The sequence below is a fragment of the Podarcis bocagei genome, assembly GCF_964188305.1.
Source record: "Podarcis bocagei genome assembly, chromosome: 17".
Lineage (NCBI taxonomy): Eukaryota > Metazoa > Chordata > Lepidosauria > Squamata > Lacertidae > Podarcis > Podarcis bocagei.
In genome coordinates, this window is record NC_138143.1 from 42,242,147 (window position 1) to 42,260,122 (window position 17,976).

The 17,976-nt window shown below is 43.4% G+C and overlaps 1 protein-coding gene across 22 annotated transcripts in view; it reads left to right on the plus strand.

Annotated features, from left to right (window-relative positions):
- ADGRL3 (adhesion G protein-coupled receptor L3) overlaps positions 1-17,976 on the plus strand; it is a 548,667-nt gene that overhangs the window by 310,221 nt on the left and 220,470 nt on the right. For 16 of the 22 annotated variants that reach the window (XM_081176098.1, XM_081176093.1, XM_081176095.1 and 13 more), the window contains exons 6-7: positions 7,601-7,615; positions 10,228-11,028. The exons of 1 other annotated variant lie outside the window; for it this stretch is intronic. In XM_081176098.1, the coding sequence (XP_081032224.1) occupies positions 7,601-7,615; positions 10,228-11,028 (816 nt within the window). The remainder of the gene's footprint in view (positions 1-7,600; positions 7,616-10,227; positions 11,029-17,976) is intronic. 5 more of the 22 variants (XM_081176102.1, XM_081176105.1, XM_081176092.1 and 2 more) reach the window with 1 other exon arrangement.

Consider the following 17,976-nt stretch of genomic DNA (forward strand, 5'->3'; position numbering starts at 1 on the left):
TCATCAAACCACTACAATTTTCCTTGTGATAGTTCGCCACCACAATCATCACTTTGTATGTATGAACCATAAGATTCTGTGATGACAAAATTCCCAAATGATTAATACTATCATGTTCCTGGTTTGCCTGCGTAATATATTTTTATTTCTATATTTAACTGTTTATCATTATTTAGTCCCAGCATTTCCAGTTTCATTTGATTAATTTTATATGCTACAATTCATAATTCCTTACAGAACATCTTTAACAATTCATTGTATTAAATTTTTTGCAATGTTTTTATTGTACTTTTATATATTGCTATACACCTCCTTGATATTTCGTATGAGTTTGTGTGTGTGTGTGTGTGTGTGTGTGTGTGTGTGTGTATCTCTTTGGCCACCTGAATTGGAATTTCCCACGGACGCAATGGGACTGAAGCCCCACAGATTTGTGAGAATTTGAGACCAAACTCCCATCTCTGATGGTGCTAAACAACAACAACTTTATTTAGCGGCAGGTTCCACCTTCTTAATGGTTCTGAACTTCCACTATAAAACAACTAGCTGGTGCAGACTAGCTAGGGTTTAAACCAGATATCTGGTCTGGCCATAAAAACCCAGGATATTTGTCTATTTAGGAGTTCTCTGCAGGCATTCAGAGTGTGAGATACACTAGATGGTGCTGTTGACCTATACTGGAATATAGGGGGTTGTCAGAAGGTGTTTTAACTATCATTTAGGATGCCCAAACCAAAGACACATTTCCATCTCCAAATTTCTTTTGAGACCCAGCATCAACAAAATAAATAATAGAAGGAATCAAGCTGTTATTATAATTATCTGTTATATTAATTGCCTTTTAGATAGTATCCTTTAACTGTTTGCCCTTACTTAATCTTTTTCAATCATCTTCAGCCTCTTAGCCACCACTGTGGCTAGAATCTTACCGCTGGCATTAACAGTGAAACTGATTTTTAGGACTACACAATTTCTTACTGGGTTTGGGGCTTTAATATCTATGTTTTCTCTGTTTCAGTCCAAGAAGCAATATTTATAATATAAATATAATATAAACAAACAGTCCCCTCCAAACTGGTGTTATTATTGAAACTGTAAACGTAATGGAATTCTACTGTTGAGCTATCAGGCCCTGCAGTCTTGTTTAATGTATTAAAATTAAATAATGTTCTTGGGCCTGTTGACTTAACAGTGCAATAGTAGCTACTATTTCTTGTATAGCAGTTACTATCTTGAGAAATCCACTTGCAGCTTTTCCTTATGCTGTTGGGAAGAAAATGGAATATTTACCTGTCAAAGTTTCTATCTTGGACTGCTGCAATTTGTCAAAATGATGGACAGATTCATCTGTTGGCTTTTATCCACCTTGATTCCTAATCTGAGCTGAGGCAGGGGGAAATTCCAAGTTATTCAAAAGAAAGTTCACTTATTTCTAGGGCAGTCACTGTGATCACATTTGGAGTCTTCCCTTTCTATAATTTTATATAGCAGATTGTTTAAACACCCCTATCTCAGCTGCTAATCTTCATTGGAAATTCAGAAAACACATTGTGCCCATGTGGTGCTGTGAGTTAAACCACAGAGCCTAGAACTTGCCGATCAGAAGGTCAGCGGTTCGAATCCCCGCAATGACGGGGTGAGCTCCCGTTGCTCGGTCCCTGCTCCTGTCAACCTAGCAGTTCGAAAGCACGTCAAAGTGCAAGTAGATAAATAGGTACCACTCTGGCGGGAAGGTAAACGGCGTTTCCGTGCGCTGCTCTGGTTCGCCAGAAGCGGCTTAGTCATGCTGGCCACATGACCTGGAAGCTGTACTCCAGCTCCCTGGGCCAGTAAAGCGAGATGAGCGCCGCAACCCCAGAGTCGGCCACGACTGGACCTAATGGTCAGGGGTCCCTTTACCTAAGTGGCCTGCCTGTGTGCTAAAATCAAGAATCAACTGTCCCCCTGCAGAGATTAATTTTCCTAGGGAATCTCCCTAAAAGCAAAAACGAGGAGAATGATTTACCATAGACAGGTATCGAAAAATACCAACTTTACAGGAATAGCTGGAAGGTGTGGAGGCTGTTGCAATGTGTGATATACACATTCAGGATGCGTCTGCCATAGTGTGGCATAACTGCTTTTAAATTACTGCCTCAACAAAAAGCATTGGGTATTAACAATCATTGCTTGTATTTAAACCATTAAGGCTGCAGTCCATTTGGGATTTGCTTTGGAGTAAGCCTCATTGAACAATGGGATTTTCTTCTGAGCAAACAAGCGTAGGATTGTGCTGTGTGAGATGGCTTCAGCCCGGCAGTGCTACCAATAGATTTGAGGTAATGAGGATCATAAATATATTTGAATGATATTTCCCTTCATTTGGTTCTGGCAGCTGCAGAGGCAATCTGTGTCATCTGAAGGATCAAATGTTTTTCTTGTGGAGATTAAATATGAGCTGTATTAATCATAGGGAGGAAAATGGGCTCCAGGGACACCCGTACAAGATAGCACAGTCGTGCTTTTGATTTGCTTCTGACCTCTTATGGACTGAAGAACTTGACGGGTGATGAATTACAGCGCAGCAGGAAAAGCCAAGCTATAGCATATGGCTGAATTCTAATTTTCCCCCAAGGAGAAAAGTCCAAAATGACCCTAAGATGCATTTTAAGTCTTGGGATGTGTCATTTCTGAATGATATTAATACAGCAAAGAAAGCAGAAAGGAGTCATTTTATATTGAAGACTTGCATGAAAAATCAATGCAGGGCTTTCTTTCATGGATGAACTAAATAACACCAGACCCAGTAAAGACTTTAGGAAGGGGCACTGCTTACGATATCTTATTTATTACATTTTTATCCTCCCCATCCTTCAAGGAGCTTAGGACAGCGTACATGGGGCTGTTCTGTTCTATTAATCTGTACAATAACTCTAGAAGGCCTGTCAGGGTGGTTTGCTCAAGTAGTCAGCCAGGCATTCCTAGTAAGTTGTTATAAATAATGATTTTATGGTAAGTGCCCATTGATAGACAATCTTTAGAAAGAAAACTGTCCTCACAAAGTAGACTTTCCAAAAAGAAAATCCAGGAAGTCATCTTTGCAACAAGGGTCATATGATGCTATTTTCAAAATTCTACATGTAATAAATTATAACAGGGGTTGCCAACCTTTTTGAACTAGCAGACACATTTCAAATTTTGAGAGAGTGCCGGGGCCACCAGTCACGAAATGACTGCCATGGAGGGCGCATGGCATAACACAACATTAGAGATATAACCATCCCTATCTACCTTAGGCTTATTGGCAAAACCTATTTGGTGTTTCGCAACTTTCCAACTTGTTGCAGGACCTTAGCCAGACCTAGCAGAGTAAACGCAGAATCCACGGAAGCAATTGGCGACTTGGCTGCAGACAGGATAGACGAAGCAGGAACCAGGAACTTGTAGTTAGGTGTTTATTATATACAGTGGACTATTTACAGGAACAGAGCACGGATCTTTAGCTAGCTCTCTCTGACACGACTCACAACTCCTACACTGACACACTGAACCACTGAACTCACAAACTACCAGTTAGTAGGCCATTAATTATCCCTCCCTTGAGAGAGCTTGACCAGTCAGGGAGCTGTCTCCATGCCTCTGTTATCACCAGGCAGACTTACTCCTTCAGATTGCCTTCTGGCTGTCTGCCAAACCTTAATTGACTCTGTGTGAGTAGCTGCACATACACAGTTTCCCAACACCCCCTCACAGCTCACACACAGTGCAATTAACTTCTGAGCACATACAGAGTATTTTACCCAACTACCATGGACCGTCAGTTATGTTCTGCTGTTCCCATTTGTTGATCTCGCTCTCTCCCTCCCTCCAGCTCTCAGTTTCTGGGCCACCCGTGAGTTCAGGTTGTCAGTATAGTACATCAGTGAATTAATATGGAGTCCATGTTTTTCAAGGTCAAGGAAACCAAAGGACATGTTATCATGACCATCAAATAAATAGTAATTACTCAAAATGAAATAAAATGGAGGGCATGACCTGTCATTCGCAGTGTAATTCAAAAGCTCTTCTCCACTCAGGTTATTTTTAATGGAGGTAGTTGCGTAAGGTTGGTTGATTGATTTGATTTGATTTATTGTATTTCTATAACGTTTCCATTCAAATGAGTGCCAAAGCGGCTTGCAAACAACAAATAACAGGAACATAAGTGAAACTTAATTACAGCATGAGGCTAATACACAGGCAGAGGCGGCTACAGCTGGTCATTGCAGGCTGCCTGGTGTAAACACGGGTAGGCGGCAAGTGGAACCCTGAAGAGCACAAGAGCTGTTTAAAAGGTGGTTGTCAAGATCATCTGGCTTGGAGTAGGGTACAAGGTCGACCATGAAGTCTTTCAGCACTCTGGAATCGTTGAGAGCTCCAGTATAAAAGAGGAGAGAACTGAAAAGACTCATAATTCTGCTCAAGCTGGAGGGGGTGACCCTGTTTCTTTGCTCAAACACCCAGCTCCACTCTGCTATAATGGTGAAGAGGTGAAATTGATTTCTATCCAAGCAGACTTCCCTGGACCAAGCAGGGTTTATCCCCAATCATCAAGTGGCTGATTTGGTTCACAGGTTCCTGAATGCAGGCCATCTTAGCAATAAAAGCAAACAGCCAGCCGTACTTTTATCTCCACATGCCCTTAAGATATTTGGCGGGGTTAAACGGAATTGGGGTGGGGGAGGGTTTCCCTAAAACTCAGGTATGTTCCAGTCTACAGCACTGGTTCATATGAACGGCCATGACTCCCAAGTCAATCCGCCTTGGAAGGGAGGCCAGGCAGGATTGCGCAGTGTCACCACTGCTGCTTGTGGTGATGATTGAGACTTTAGTTCAAGCCATCCATGCAGACCAGAAGGTAAAAGGAGTAAAGCTGTGAGGAATACACCACATTATTGTTTTATTCATGGGTGATGCCCTCCTAATGCACATTAATCCAAGAAAAGGCCATACATGAACTGAAAAAGGGGTTATTGGACTTCCAAAGCGTGCTGAGATTTGAAAAGGATTTTAAGAAGCTGAACATGATAGACTTCAGCACCCCAGCCTCAGAACCAAGGGTGGAGGGGTGACTACAGGAATTCTCTGATTTCCATCTACAAATGGACAGCTTCTGAGACCTGGGAGAATGGTCCCTTAGGATCAGAGACAGCTTCGGAGGCTGAACTTCACTCTGCTTTTTTAAGGGGGTGGCTCATAGGGTCAGAGGTAAAATTCAAGACGCAAAAGTTGTTGAGCTGTTTTCGCCAATGAAATTCCAGACGTATGGAAACCCTAGTGAGTCAGGTTCTTTCTTATGTTTTCTTGTGTTTTTAATCATTTTTAGGAGCTGCCCAGAGTGGCGGGGGCAGCTCAGTCCGATGGGCGGCATATAAATAATAAAATCATTATTATTATTGTCAGACAAAGACATCTGTAGAGAAATGTGTGGGGTGAGTGAGGTTTGGATCTCCCTGCAGTCACCACCACTCTCCTTTTTTGTTTTTAAATCAGGCTGAGATAGCCTTGCAATGGGTCCCAGAACTACTTAATGTCATTTTGATAAATACCAGGTGTCTGCCTTGCTGCAAGAACTGTAGGCAGCCAGTTGCACAAGCCCATTCTGTGTGGATTCTCACTTCGTTGTGTTTGCATAACAATGTGCAGTGGTTTACCAGTGTTGCGTGTTGAGCTCCCCAAGCCACGCCCCAATAACTCACACATCACACATCAATTTTGGTTTGGGTTTTTGGCATGATTTTGGCCACAACTTTATTTAAATACATCCAAGTGAGTGGTTGCTTAGGCATTGGTTCAGACTATCTGTCCTTGCCCAGGGGACAGAACTGGACTTCCGGATTCCAGCGAAAGCCAGTGTGGGAAACAAATTTTGGGGAGAAAATGAAGCTGGGCATCAGTCCCTCACTTCTCACCCTCATGCCCCCTGGGGCTTGCACGGCCCAAGTCCAATGCCAGGGACAAGGACGAAAAGAATGGCAAGCCCCTGGATTCCTTTAACGGAATTCCCTTTCCGCACCACCATTGGAGGGGTGAACCACTGCCTAACCGCCAACCTTACAAGTTGTGACGATTTGCTACGCAGTAGGCAAAACCAAATGGCACCAGCCAATCAGCCAAATGGAGAAATTCCTACCAGGCCCCTGCCTCAAAGCAGACGACCCTATGACAGGCATAGCAAGGTCAAGCAAACACACACACCCCCAATACAGGGAGGGTGGGCGGGTGATCCGGTGCAAGCAGCCAAGAGAACGCTCCAAGTTGGGCGACCAATATTTAAAACCTCTCACCCCTCCTTCAAAATTGGCAACAAGCAATTCTCCCCAGCGACCCGATTAACCAATTCACTGGCTGGGTCCCTCCACAAATCCGCCTAGCAACACTGGGGTGGCTTGTATCCCCCACCGCAACACGCGCTCTCTGCTAGGGAGAACACGTTATGTCAACTGCTGATGCCAACCCCTTGACAAGAGTGTCCCTGTTTTCGTCTGTGAACTGTTGGAAGGTGTGGGCCCCACTTCAGACATTACGTTCATGTATTCCTTGAAGCCATGCTAAGCAAAATGTAGTAGTAGTCATGAATTCAATCAGATTTTACCTAACTCCATGTGTTGTGTAAAAGTCCCGGTGGGAACAGAACAACCCCTAGGCCAGCAAGCATTGGTGTTAGGAAGGACACATGCGCAGAATGTCCCATTGCAACAGACTGGAAATTTGCTTCTCTGGACATTTCACGAAAGGCCTTTTGGTATCAGTAAAGACATGGTTCAAAAAGTGTTGAAATCAGTCAAGCGATTTTAGATTAGCCCTGCGCTCTTTCGTCATTTCAGAATCAGTTCTTAGTTCATCCATATCTGTATATCTAATACTTGGCAAATTCCTAACTGCATCCTTGAGAGCAGGAAATGAGTCCAGGTAAAAAAAGGAATTATTCAATACACAAAGCATGTCTTTTCCTTCGGAACTATTGTTTAATCATACACTGATTTATGTGGATCTAATTACATCATTGGCTAATCAATTACCATGTGGCATTAGGTAAGGGATTTTTTTCTCTTTTTTGGTGAGGAGATGACATATGTTATTTGATCTAATGGGAATAATTGCTGTTATGTACATTTATTTCAATATTTTTTCTGTTTTTTAAAAAACAAAGATGGTTTCAGTCTATGTCAACATCTTCTTCGGAAGTTGGAACATATAATTCTTTGGGAGTACTGATACACTGGGGACCAGCCAATTGTGAAGAGACCATATATTCAAGAATTTCCTGTCATTCCTGTGTTCAATGGAATCCTAGTCGTTAGTCTGATAGAATCAATGAAAACCTTGCACTGACGTTAATGGGTTATGGATACAATGGTGCATGCTTTTTTTTAAAAAAAAGAAAAAGACTGCAATAAACCTTTATAAGGGCTTGATTTGTATTTTTTTAAGGCCTTACAAACTAATGAATGCAGAATGTAGCAGTAAGCAAAATGAAGGCTAAATAGTTCAGTGCAAGAGCAAAAGTGTCTTGCCAATACAATACCATTAATCTGTTCTCTTTTTCTCCTTTCCTGCTTTTCTTCTTTCTCTACAATAGAAGTGGAACAAAAAGGTAATTAAATACCTTTCACATGTTTTTCTATATATACACATACCCATTCTAAGCAATTATGGGATAAAATATTTAACAGTCTAATGCTTTACTTGAAATCCTTTCATCATTAATTTTCGCCATTTTAATCTATTGGTTAAAGTTGGGGGGGGGGTGTTTCTGCTGCTAAGCAATTTCACCTAACATGTCGCTTCTTTCCTGGAAATGTTTACTGGCACCATGCTTCTTTCCACCCCACCCCTTGAAGGATTGCAAATCTATTCCCCTGTCCTTCTGCACCATTTACGGAGCAGTATAAAATAATTTAGAAGGACGCAGTTCTTTTCCTTCCTGCCATACTTGCATGCAACTCGCTTTCAGTATATCACCAAGGCATTGAGGGTAATTTAGAGATCCTCAGAAGGTTTATTCCCCTCTGTTATGTTACAGCAGTTTTCTATTTGTCTAGTGTTTAACAGTATAAAGTGCTGTGCAATTTTTATAGGTGGCTTCTGTTCAAAAGGTCGACAGCTAAATTGCATATGCATTGTGCATTAGGCAGATGTTGAATCCAGTATACATATGAATGATCAGGATCGTGCCAAGGAGTGTACATTCCATGTCCATTTTGCACAGAGATGTATGCAGGTGACCCAAACCCTCAATTTCTTGGTGGGGTGGTAAATGGATCCCATGTACATATGAGTGTACGCATGTTGTCCCATGACAATCAAAGATGGCGTTGGGAAGAGTGCCTTGAGTGCATTCAGTCGTCAGATTGAATGGCTGCAGAGGAGCAGCATAAAATTGCACTGTGCCATTTCACACTATCACTTACCAATCTGATTTCTGGCTAACAGCACCAGTGTTGGTGGAAATGTCTTGCTAAATTGATGTTTGCCCTTGCAGTTTTATTCTGATGAGCTGGGAGCCTCCTTCCCACTGGGAAATCCCATCCTGGTTTCTGTGGGAAGAAGCCCACTAAATGAATTACGGCCAATAATTTGGGGCTTCCAGCTGACTCTGTGCAAGAAAGAGCTCCTTTGCAAAGGTGGCATTTCAGAAAATAGGATTTAGGACACCTTTAATTTTGGATCAATAGCTGGAAATGAAACACAGTCATGGGTGAGCTCACTCACACACACAAACACACATCAATTTTTGGATTAGCTTTGGTGCTGAAATTCTCAAGTCATTTGTAATGGGAACTGCAGACTATGACACAAGTCCATATAGCTATGTAAAACTGTGTATTCAATCAATTAACAAGTTGTATCCTGTATTTCCCATTAGAAATGAAGCAGAGAGAAAAGGTTCATTTCCCTGTCCGTGCCTATTGGGACGCCATTAATTATCAGCCCCTTCAGCTAATGCTATTTGCACTTTAAATGCAAAGATACATTTAATTCCATCGCCTGTTTGATCAGGTGTGAGCAGCTGCCTGTAGGACAGCTGTTCTCCTGCCTTATTGCCCATCAAACTAGGGATATGAGTGCAGGAGCCTGAAACTGTATAGAACATATGTATACAAAAGGAATAGGCCTGTTAAAAACGTTGAGTATGAAAAAGGGAAAACAAAGGGGGGAAATCTGTAATAATCAGGATTTTTTGTTTCTATTAGTTGAAAGCAATTTATTTATTTCATAAAATCTCTATACTGCTTGGCCGTAGAAGAAACCTCAAAGTGGTTTACAAAAAAAGATAAAAACAATAAACATATCACTAAGAGAAGTTTACAACCATCATTTAAAACACGCACAAAATTAAAGCCACAATAGAGGGAAACAAATTAAAAATCGCATCAACTTTCTAAACAACCTGGTAGAAATGTCTTCAGTGGGTGCCAGAAATAATAGAGTGAAGGCACATGCCTTCTATCAATGGGCGGAGAGTTCCAAAGTGTCAGTATTCTTTCAGATCGAGTTCTTTCAGATGCGATCATTGAGAAATGGCAATTGAGAACTGGCAGCTTGGTGTCTAAAACCACGTTTGGTTAGGGGTTACGGGGATACAAAATTATTCTGAAGTCTGTGGAGTGGATTATTTCAGCTGGTCGATCTTGATTTACTTAAGGCTTTAATTCTCCTGTATTTCAGAGGACTTTCCCTATTGATTTAAATCTTGATCCTAGCCTTCCTCCATTGAGCTTTTCCCTTATTCTTTCTCTCTTCCTCTTGACATATTCATTAAATGTTCTTTCTTTACTTCTGTGGCTGCATTCTGTTTCCAAAACCTTTTTCATTATTTAAAGCATTGACCTGTAAGAGGTTTGTTTCCCTTTTGTATGCTTTTAGAGTTGTTGGGGGGTTTTTTAAGTTTAGTTTAGTGTTTTTTGGTTGCTACGGAATTTTTACTTTGCCGTGCAGTAATATCTGTTAATTATATAATTTCAAAGGAGGCACGTTTGCCAAGGGGCTTTTTGAAAAAGAGGAACGGAGAATAGTTCTTGGGAACTTCCTGTATCCTCTTTTCAGCATGAAAAGCCACTCTCACATTCATATCAGAGTTTAGGAAAGCCTGAATTTCTTTTGAGCTCTCCCTTTGTTCTTGAGCTGTGAACTTCTAAGTGCATGCTAGAGAAGGCCAGCACATTTAGTAACCTGCTTTGTTTTTAACTTTTTCCCTCCCTTCAGTTTTTCTTTGTCCTGGACTACTAAAAGGAGTATATCAGAGTGAACATTTATTTGAATCCGATCACCAGTCAGGAGCCTGGTGTAAGGATCCTTTGCAGGCTTCTGACAAAATTTACTACATGCCATGGACTCCTTACAGAACTGACACTCTAACGGAGTATTCCTCCAAGGATGATTTCATTGCTGGAAGACCAACTACAACTTACAAGTTGCCGCACAGGGTGGACGGCACGGGGTTTGTGGTGTATGACGGGGCTTTATTTTTCAACAAGGAACGAACCAGGAACATTGTCAAATTTGACCTACGGACAAGAATTAAAAGTGGGGAAGCCATCATTGCGAACGCCAACTACCACGACACGTCCCCTTACCGATGGGGAGGCAAGTCTGACATAGACTTGGCCGTGGATGAGAATGGTCTTTGGGTGATCTATGCAACTGAGCAAAACAACGGCAAAATAGTCATTAGTCAGCTGAACCCTTATACCTTGAGGATCGAAGGGACGTGGGATACGTCTTATGACAAGAGGTCAGCTTCCAATGCATTCATGATCTGTGGCATTTTGTATGTGGTGAAATCGGTGTATGAAGATGATGATAATGAGGCAACAGGTAATAAAATAGACTATATTTACAACACTGAGCAAAGCAAAGAAAGTGTCGTGGATGTTCCTTTTCCGAACTCCTACCAGTACATTGCTGCGGTGGATTATAATCCAAGGGACAACCTTCTTTACGTATGGAACAACTACCATGTGGTTAAGTACTCTTTGGATTTTGGACCCATGGACAGCAGAACAGGTAAGGCTTCTTTGTTAAGTTTTTGGGTTTGGCATCCTATGACTTTACAGCCATGTTGGGCTATGGCTTGGGGCTAAGCTGCACTGTGGCAGCAGGAAGGACTGATTTGGAATGGAACCAGACTGTTTTCCCAATTTAAATTGCCTCCACCTCCCTGAGGTCCTTATTTCTGAGATGGGAGATGTGTATTCACATTGTGGTTAGAACTGCCCATAGCATACTTCACCTGTGCATGGTTTCGGATTTGATTCCTGACATCTCTAGTTTTGGTGTGTGTGTGTGTGTGTGTGTGTGTGTGTGTGGAAAGGGGTGCTGTTTTTCTTTTGTTTATAAGATGTCTTAGCTGCCCCTAACCATAAGGTCCTAGGGCAGGTCAAAGCAATTAAAAAGACAATTATAAAAACAGATGAAATCATCACAGTTATCGGACATATAAATCAGTTCCAAATGGAACACAGCAATTTATAATTTGAAAGATCTTATAGGCAGTAGGCCTAGAAAATATTCCAATCTGAGACCCTGAAGAATTCTCATCATTGGGGCTGGTTACATTATAGACGGCTGAGGTCACTTGGTAGCAGGTTGTGCTGAAATGAATATGTGATTTTTATCCATGCCAGCAGAACACTATTTTTTTTATTTTAAAAAAACCCACTGGTTTGTTGTTGCTTGCTTGCTTGCACAAATAACTCTAGTGTCTGTACTGGATTGCCTTGCACTTACAGACTTTGAGAATCAGGGGAAATGCCTCGTCGCACACTGAAGCATGTAACTGACCTCTGCTTTTGTTAAGAGAAACGCCACTGCAGTTCTTTATCCCTTTCCCTCACTGCCAATTTTCTGCTGCAGTTCTGCCCCCATCCCCATGGAGTTGCAGGTGCATGTTACCTGTTAAGTTGTGGGTGAACATATCAGATGACACAGCGATTCTTCAAACAGCTCTTGTTTATTCACAGGCCAGAACAGAACAGAACTGAAGGGTTCAGCCAGCCTGCTTATATAGAGCTCCACTAGAACGCAACAGTAACCATTTTCAGTAACTATCCAATCACTGAACATCACTTTCAATCCCTTATTTGCAATGTGGACCTGAGTGAAAACTATCTACAGTATCCCCCTGCTGGCCCAGGGTGAGAACTTCAGTACATAACATTACCCCTCGCAAGCATGCATATGTAACCAGTGATGGCCTCAAATCTACTAACAGAAAACATTCAATATCCAGTTTTCAGCAGTTTGAGTCTTGAAAACTGCTTTCAAGTCATATTCAGACCCCTCTGAAATTTGGGCCTAATTCAAAAGGGGGCTCATTCTGTACCAGTCTTCCATGCTGCTCCATTCCCCAAGCTTATCTTGGCTACTAGAGAAGCAAGTGATTTCTGATTTGGGAAAAGTTTTAGGGATGCAAGTTTGTAATTTGGTGAAATCCTCACAGGGTCTCAAGATTCCAAAAGGGATCTGTTTTCACCAGGCCAGATGAAAAATAAATCATATTTTCTTTTACAGAAAGGCACTCCAGGTTTTCTTTCCTTGCTTGCAGAACCTTTCTCTTGTTTTTGCTTTTTAAACGGGTTTTATTCCGCAATTAAACACAGGGGGGCTGTAAAGGTAAAGGGACCCCTGACCATTCGGTCCAGTCGTGGCCGACTCTGGGGTTGCGGCGCTCATCTCGCTTTATTGGCCGAGGGAGCCGGCATCCAGCTTCCGGGTCATGTGGCCAGCATGACTAAGCCGCTTCTGGCGAACCAGAGCAGCGCACGGAAACGCCGTTTACCTTCCCGCCAGAGCGGTACCTATTTATCTACTTGCACTTTGACGTGCTTTCGAACTGCTAGGTTGGCAGCAGCAGGGACTGAGCAACAGGAGCTCACCCCGTCATTGTGGGGATTCGAACCGCCGACCTACTGATCGGCAAGTCCTAGGCTCTGTGGTTTAAACCACAGCGCCACCTGTGTCCCCTAGGGTGGCTTTACGCATTGCCAAAAAAAGAAGACAGATAAAATGTTCAAATGTTTGGTTATCTATATGTATAGACTCAGATTTCAAAATAAATGCCTTCACATGTGTATGCATTGTGTTTCGAACAGTTCACTGTATTTAAGTAAAGCTCCCTGCTCCAAGCCGCCTTCCTTTGGAGCATCTAGCAGAGGATGCATATCACTCAAACCCCAAAAACACACCCAGTTCACCTTTTTCAACTCACTCACAAACACATTAAACACCACCTTTATTTACATATTTATTTCAAAGCATTTTACAAAAAAAGATAATAAAAGTATCACACAAAAAATTACAACCATGATTTAAAACACACAGAAAGTTAAAACTACAATGGAATAGACAAAAGTAAATTAAAACTTACGCAAACTTTCTAAACATCTGGGTAAGAGGTAAAGGGACCCCTGACCATTAGGTCCAGTCGTGGCCGACTCTGGGATTGCGGCGCTCATCTCGCTTTACTGGCCCAGGGAGCTGGCATACAGCTTCCAGGTCATGTGGCCAGCAGGACTAAGCCGCTTCTGGCGAACCAGAGCAGTGGACAGAAACGCTGTTTACCTTCCCACCGTGGTGGTACCTACTTATCTACTTGCACTTGGACGTGCTTTCGAACTGCTAGGTTGGCAGAAGCAGGGACCGAGCAACGGGAGCTCACCCTGTTGCAGGGATTCGAACCGCCAACCTTCTGATCGGCAAGCCCAAGGCTCTGTGGTTTAACCCACATCTGGGTAGGTTTGTCTAAATAAGAATGTCTTCAGCAGGCCCCGAAAGGAATACAGTGAAGGCACCTGCCTGGTATCAATAGGTAGGGAGTACCAAAGTATTGGTGCTGCCACAGTAAATGCCCGAGTCTTACAGATGTGTTGTGGGTTTCACGTGGCCCCTGTAGAAGTGCCCATTCCACCAATCAAAGCAGTTGGGTGGGCGCAGATGGGTTAAAGCAATCTCGTAGGTAAACTGGCCCCATGTTGTTAAGGGCTGTATAGCCTAATAGTAAGATCTTGAACTCGGCCCACTAGCAGATCAGCAACCACTGCATACATTTCGGAATCCAGGTATTCTCTGCTGACAAGGCCTCATTCACCCGTCAGCAATTGTGCTGCAGCGTTCACACGCAGTCAAGAGGCAAACAGAAATATATGCATACATTTCACACCACTTTCACACGATTGCACAGCCTTGGCACACAATCTCACCCACTCAGACATATACAGTGGTGCCTTGGTTTAAGAACAGCTTAGTTTATGATGAACAACTTGGATTAAGAACGCTGCAAACCCAGAAGTAGGTGCTTCAGTTTGTGAATTTTGCCTTGGAAGCAGAACATGTTCCACTTCCTGTTGAGCGTGTTCCATTTGTAAATTGAGTCCCCCGCTGATATGGGAAAGCACGCCCTGGTTTAAGAACACTTTGGTTTAAGAACGGACTTCCAGAACGGATTAAGTTTGTAAACCAAGGTACCACTGTACTCTGCTGCTCAGCCCTCCTCCTCCTCCCCCCCCCCGAATGAACCACTCTTGTCCATGCACTGGGTGGACAAATTTAACCCTTCCCATGTACTGGGATTGAAACCAACTCTGACTTCTGAGCTGATGCACTCCATTCAGCGGAGGGAAGGCAGTTTTCTTCCTAATCCTCACACACTGGAGAGGGAGACTTAATCCTTTCTTCCCAGTTTAGACGTTTCCAGGTGTCTCTTTTGATTACTGTACCTGTATCTGCAATGACTGTATCTTTTGATGACTGTATCCCAGCATAACCCAGTGGAGATCCACAGGTGAACTTTCCCTGTTTCTCAGATCCACACTAATCATCTGAGGAGCAGGGATGGCCTGATTTTCATCCCCATCGTCGTACACAGGGAGACGAGAGAGGCAGCGTGGCATAGTGGTTAAAAGTGTTGGACTGGGACCTGGGGGAGCAGCGTTCAAATCCCCACTTGGCCCTGAAGTTCCCTGGGTGACCTTGGGCTAGTCACTGTGTTCTCTCAGCCTGACCTACATCACAGGGTTGTTGTGGAGATGAAACAAGGAGGAGGACCACGTAGGCCACCTTGTAGGGGAAAAGTGGAGTATTATTATTATTATTATTATTATTATTATTATTATTATTATTATTTAATATTTATACCCGGCCCATCTGGCTGAGTTTCCCCAGCCACTCTGGGCGGCTTCCAATCAGTGTTAAAAACAATACAGCATTAAATATTAAAAACTTCCCTAAACAGGGCTGCCTTCAGATGTCTTTTAAAAAGAAGATAGCTGCTTATTTCCTTCACATCTGAAGGGAGGGTGTTCCACAAGGTGGGCGCCACTACCAAGAAGGTCCTCTGCCTGGTTCCCTGTAACTTCGCTTCTTGCAGTGAGGGAACCGCCAGAAGGCCCTCGGCGCTGGACCTCAGCGTCCGGGCAGAATGATGGGGGTGAAGACGCTCCTTCAGATATACAGGACCGAGGCCATTTAGGGCTTTAAAGGTCAACACCAACACTTTGAATTGTGCTCGGAAACCTACTGGGAGCCAATGCAGATCTCTCAGGACCGGTGTTATGTGGTCCCAGCGGCCACTCCCAGTCACCAGTCTAGCTGCCGCATTCTGGATTAGTTGTAGTTTCCGGGTCACCTTCAAAGGTAGCCCCACGTAGAGCGCATTGCAGTAGTCCAAGCGGGAGATAACTAGAGCATGCACCACTCTGGCGAGACAGTCCGCGGGCTGGTAGGGTCTCATCCTGCGTACCAGGTGGAGCTGGTAGACGCTGCCCTGGATACAGAATTGACCTGCGCCTCCATGGACAGCTGTGAGTCCAAAATGACTCCCAGGCTGCGCACCTGGTCCTTCAGGGGCACAGTTACCCCATTCAGGACCAGGGAATCCCCCACACCTGCCCGCCTCCTGTCCCCCCAAAACAGCACTTCTGTCTTGTCAGGATTCAACCTCAATCTGTTAGCCGCCATCCAACCTCCAACTGCCTCCAGGCACTCACACAGGACCTTCACCGCCTTCACTGGTTCTGATTTAAAGGAGAGGTAGAGCTGGGTGTCTTCTGCATACTGATGAACACCTAGCCCAAACCCCCTGATGATCTCTCCCAGCGGCTGCATGTTAAAAAGCATGGGGGAGAGGACAGAACCCTGAGGCACCCCACAAGTGAGAGCCCAGGGGTCTGAACACTCATCCCCCACCACCACTTTCTGAACACGGCCCAGGAGGAAGGAAGTAGACGAAGAAACACGTCCACTCTGTGTACTGTGATGAGGATAAACCTTGCCAGGTCAGGTGAAGGTGGACTGTTTTGTTCCTGATCACAGCACAGGAGGTGGGAATGTTTTCATTCCGCTGCTCAGCACCCTGTGGCAGGGATGGGATTTGACCTTCCCAATCAGCTGTGTGGAAGGGGAAGGCTAGCAGAAGGACAAAGGCTTGAATGGATCAGTGCCAGAGGTCTGGACTAGGCTCACATATTCCCTGTGCTGGCCTAAAGCAATAAAAGTAAAGGTATTTCGGGAAGAGTTAAGAGATAATCAGCTGGCAGCAGAGAAATGGGGAAAGTGAGACTTGACACGAGCTAAAATGATATTGAAAGAGGTGGGTACTGAAAATAAATTTAACGGAGAAGGTGGAATTGTGGATTGACAAATAAAGGAGGCGTGTTGCCGGCAGCAGCAGAAAAGACAGCTGTCAGGACACTCTAATGTATTCCATTTGTTTTGTTCATAACATAGTTTTTATTTTGAAAAGAAACGCCTTGAGTGTCATTACAGGGATCCCAAAATACCTGGCTGTGATTCACACGCTGTTGCAGTGCATTTGTATATGACGTGAAGAAACAGAGGAAAAATGAGCCTGTGTGTGGCTTTGAGGTCTTTTGTGGAAGTTGGAATTATTGAAGTATTACATCAAGATAGAAATATGGGGTCCATTTTGTGTGTCGAATGACATTTTAGAAAGCTTTAATGTGTATCTAAATCTATACGGTCGTACCTTGGAAGTCGAACGGAATCCGTTCCGGAAGTCCGTTCGACTTCCAAAACGTTCGAAAACCAAAGCAGGGCTTCTGATTGGCTGCAGGAAGCTCCTGCAGCTAATCGGAAGCCATGAAAGCCCTGTTGGACGTTTGGCTTCCAAAAATCGTTCAAAAACCGGAACATTCGCTTCCAGGTTTCGATCATTCAAGAGCTGGAAGCCAAGGCGTTTGAGATCCAAGGTACGACTGTAGTTTGCATGTTCATGTTTGTTGGTGGGAGAAAATGGCTCTCTTTGCCGGCCCAAATCGTATGAAGATGTAGGTGATATTTTGTATCGGGGAAGGGGGGGGGGACAGCCCAATTTTGCCAGCAGATACCCCCTGCACTCCGAATCCCATCATCTGCCTGGGTCCTTGTCTCTTCCACTATGTTCAACATCTTTATATGAAAATAAACAGATTTTTTAAAATAATAATAATAATAACAACATTTTGGGGTGCTAGTACTGTCTTTTCCACTGTATACACTACACACAGAAAATCTACAACTTAGGGGAAAAGGCCAGGAAAACATTTCATTTGCCAATACATCCTCCACTTTTTTATGAGGTAGGAAGATCCCAATCCCATATAAAAGGGCAGGAAGAGAATGAAGAGAAGTCAGAGCACTCCATCTTTAATATTTGGGATAGGGGCATTCTAGGACTGAGCAACAGCACCTCCTGAGATGTGCTCTTGTCATCCTTTGCTAAGCATGGAAGATGATTTGCAGAGACAACTCCCTGAAACAACAGGCCTATGTTTATTGACTGCCTTTCACTAGCATGGTAAAAAGTGCTGCATTATAGCAAATTACTTCATTTTTACTGGGCAACAGCAAAATTGCAATAATATCTTGCATTTTAATAGCATCTCTTAAATTATCTTTGCTTAATGGAAATGATTGTTGGGGGCTTGGTGATGAAGATAAATACGTAGGCTGAAGGCA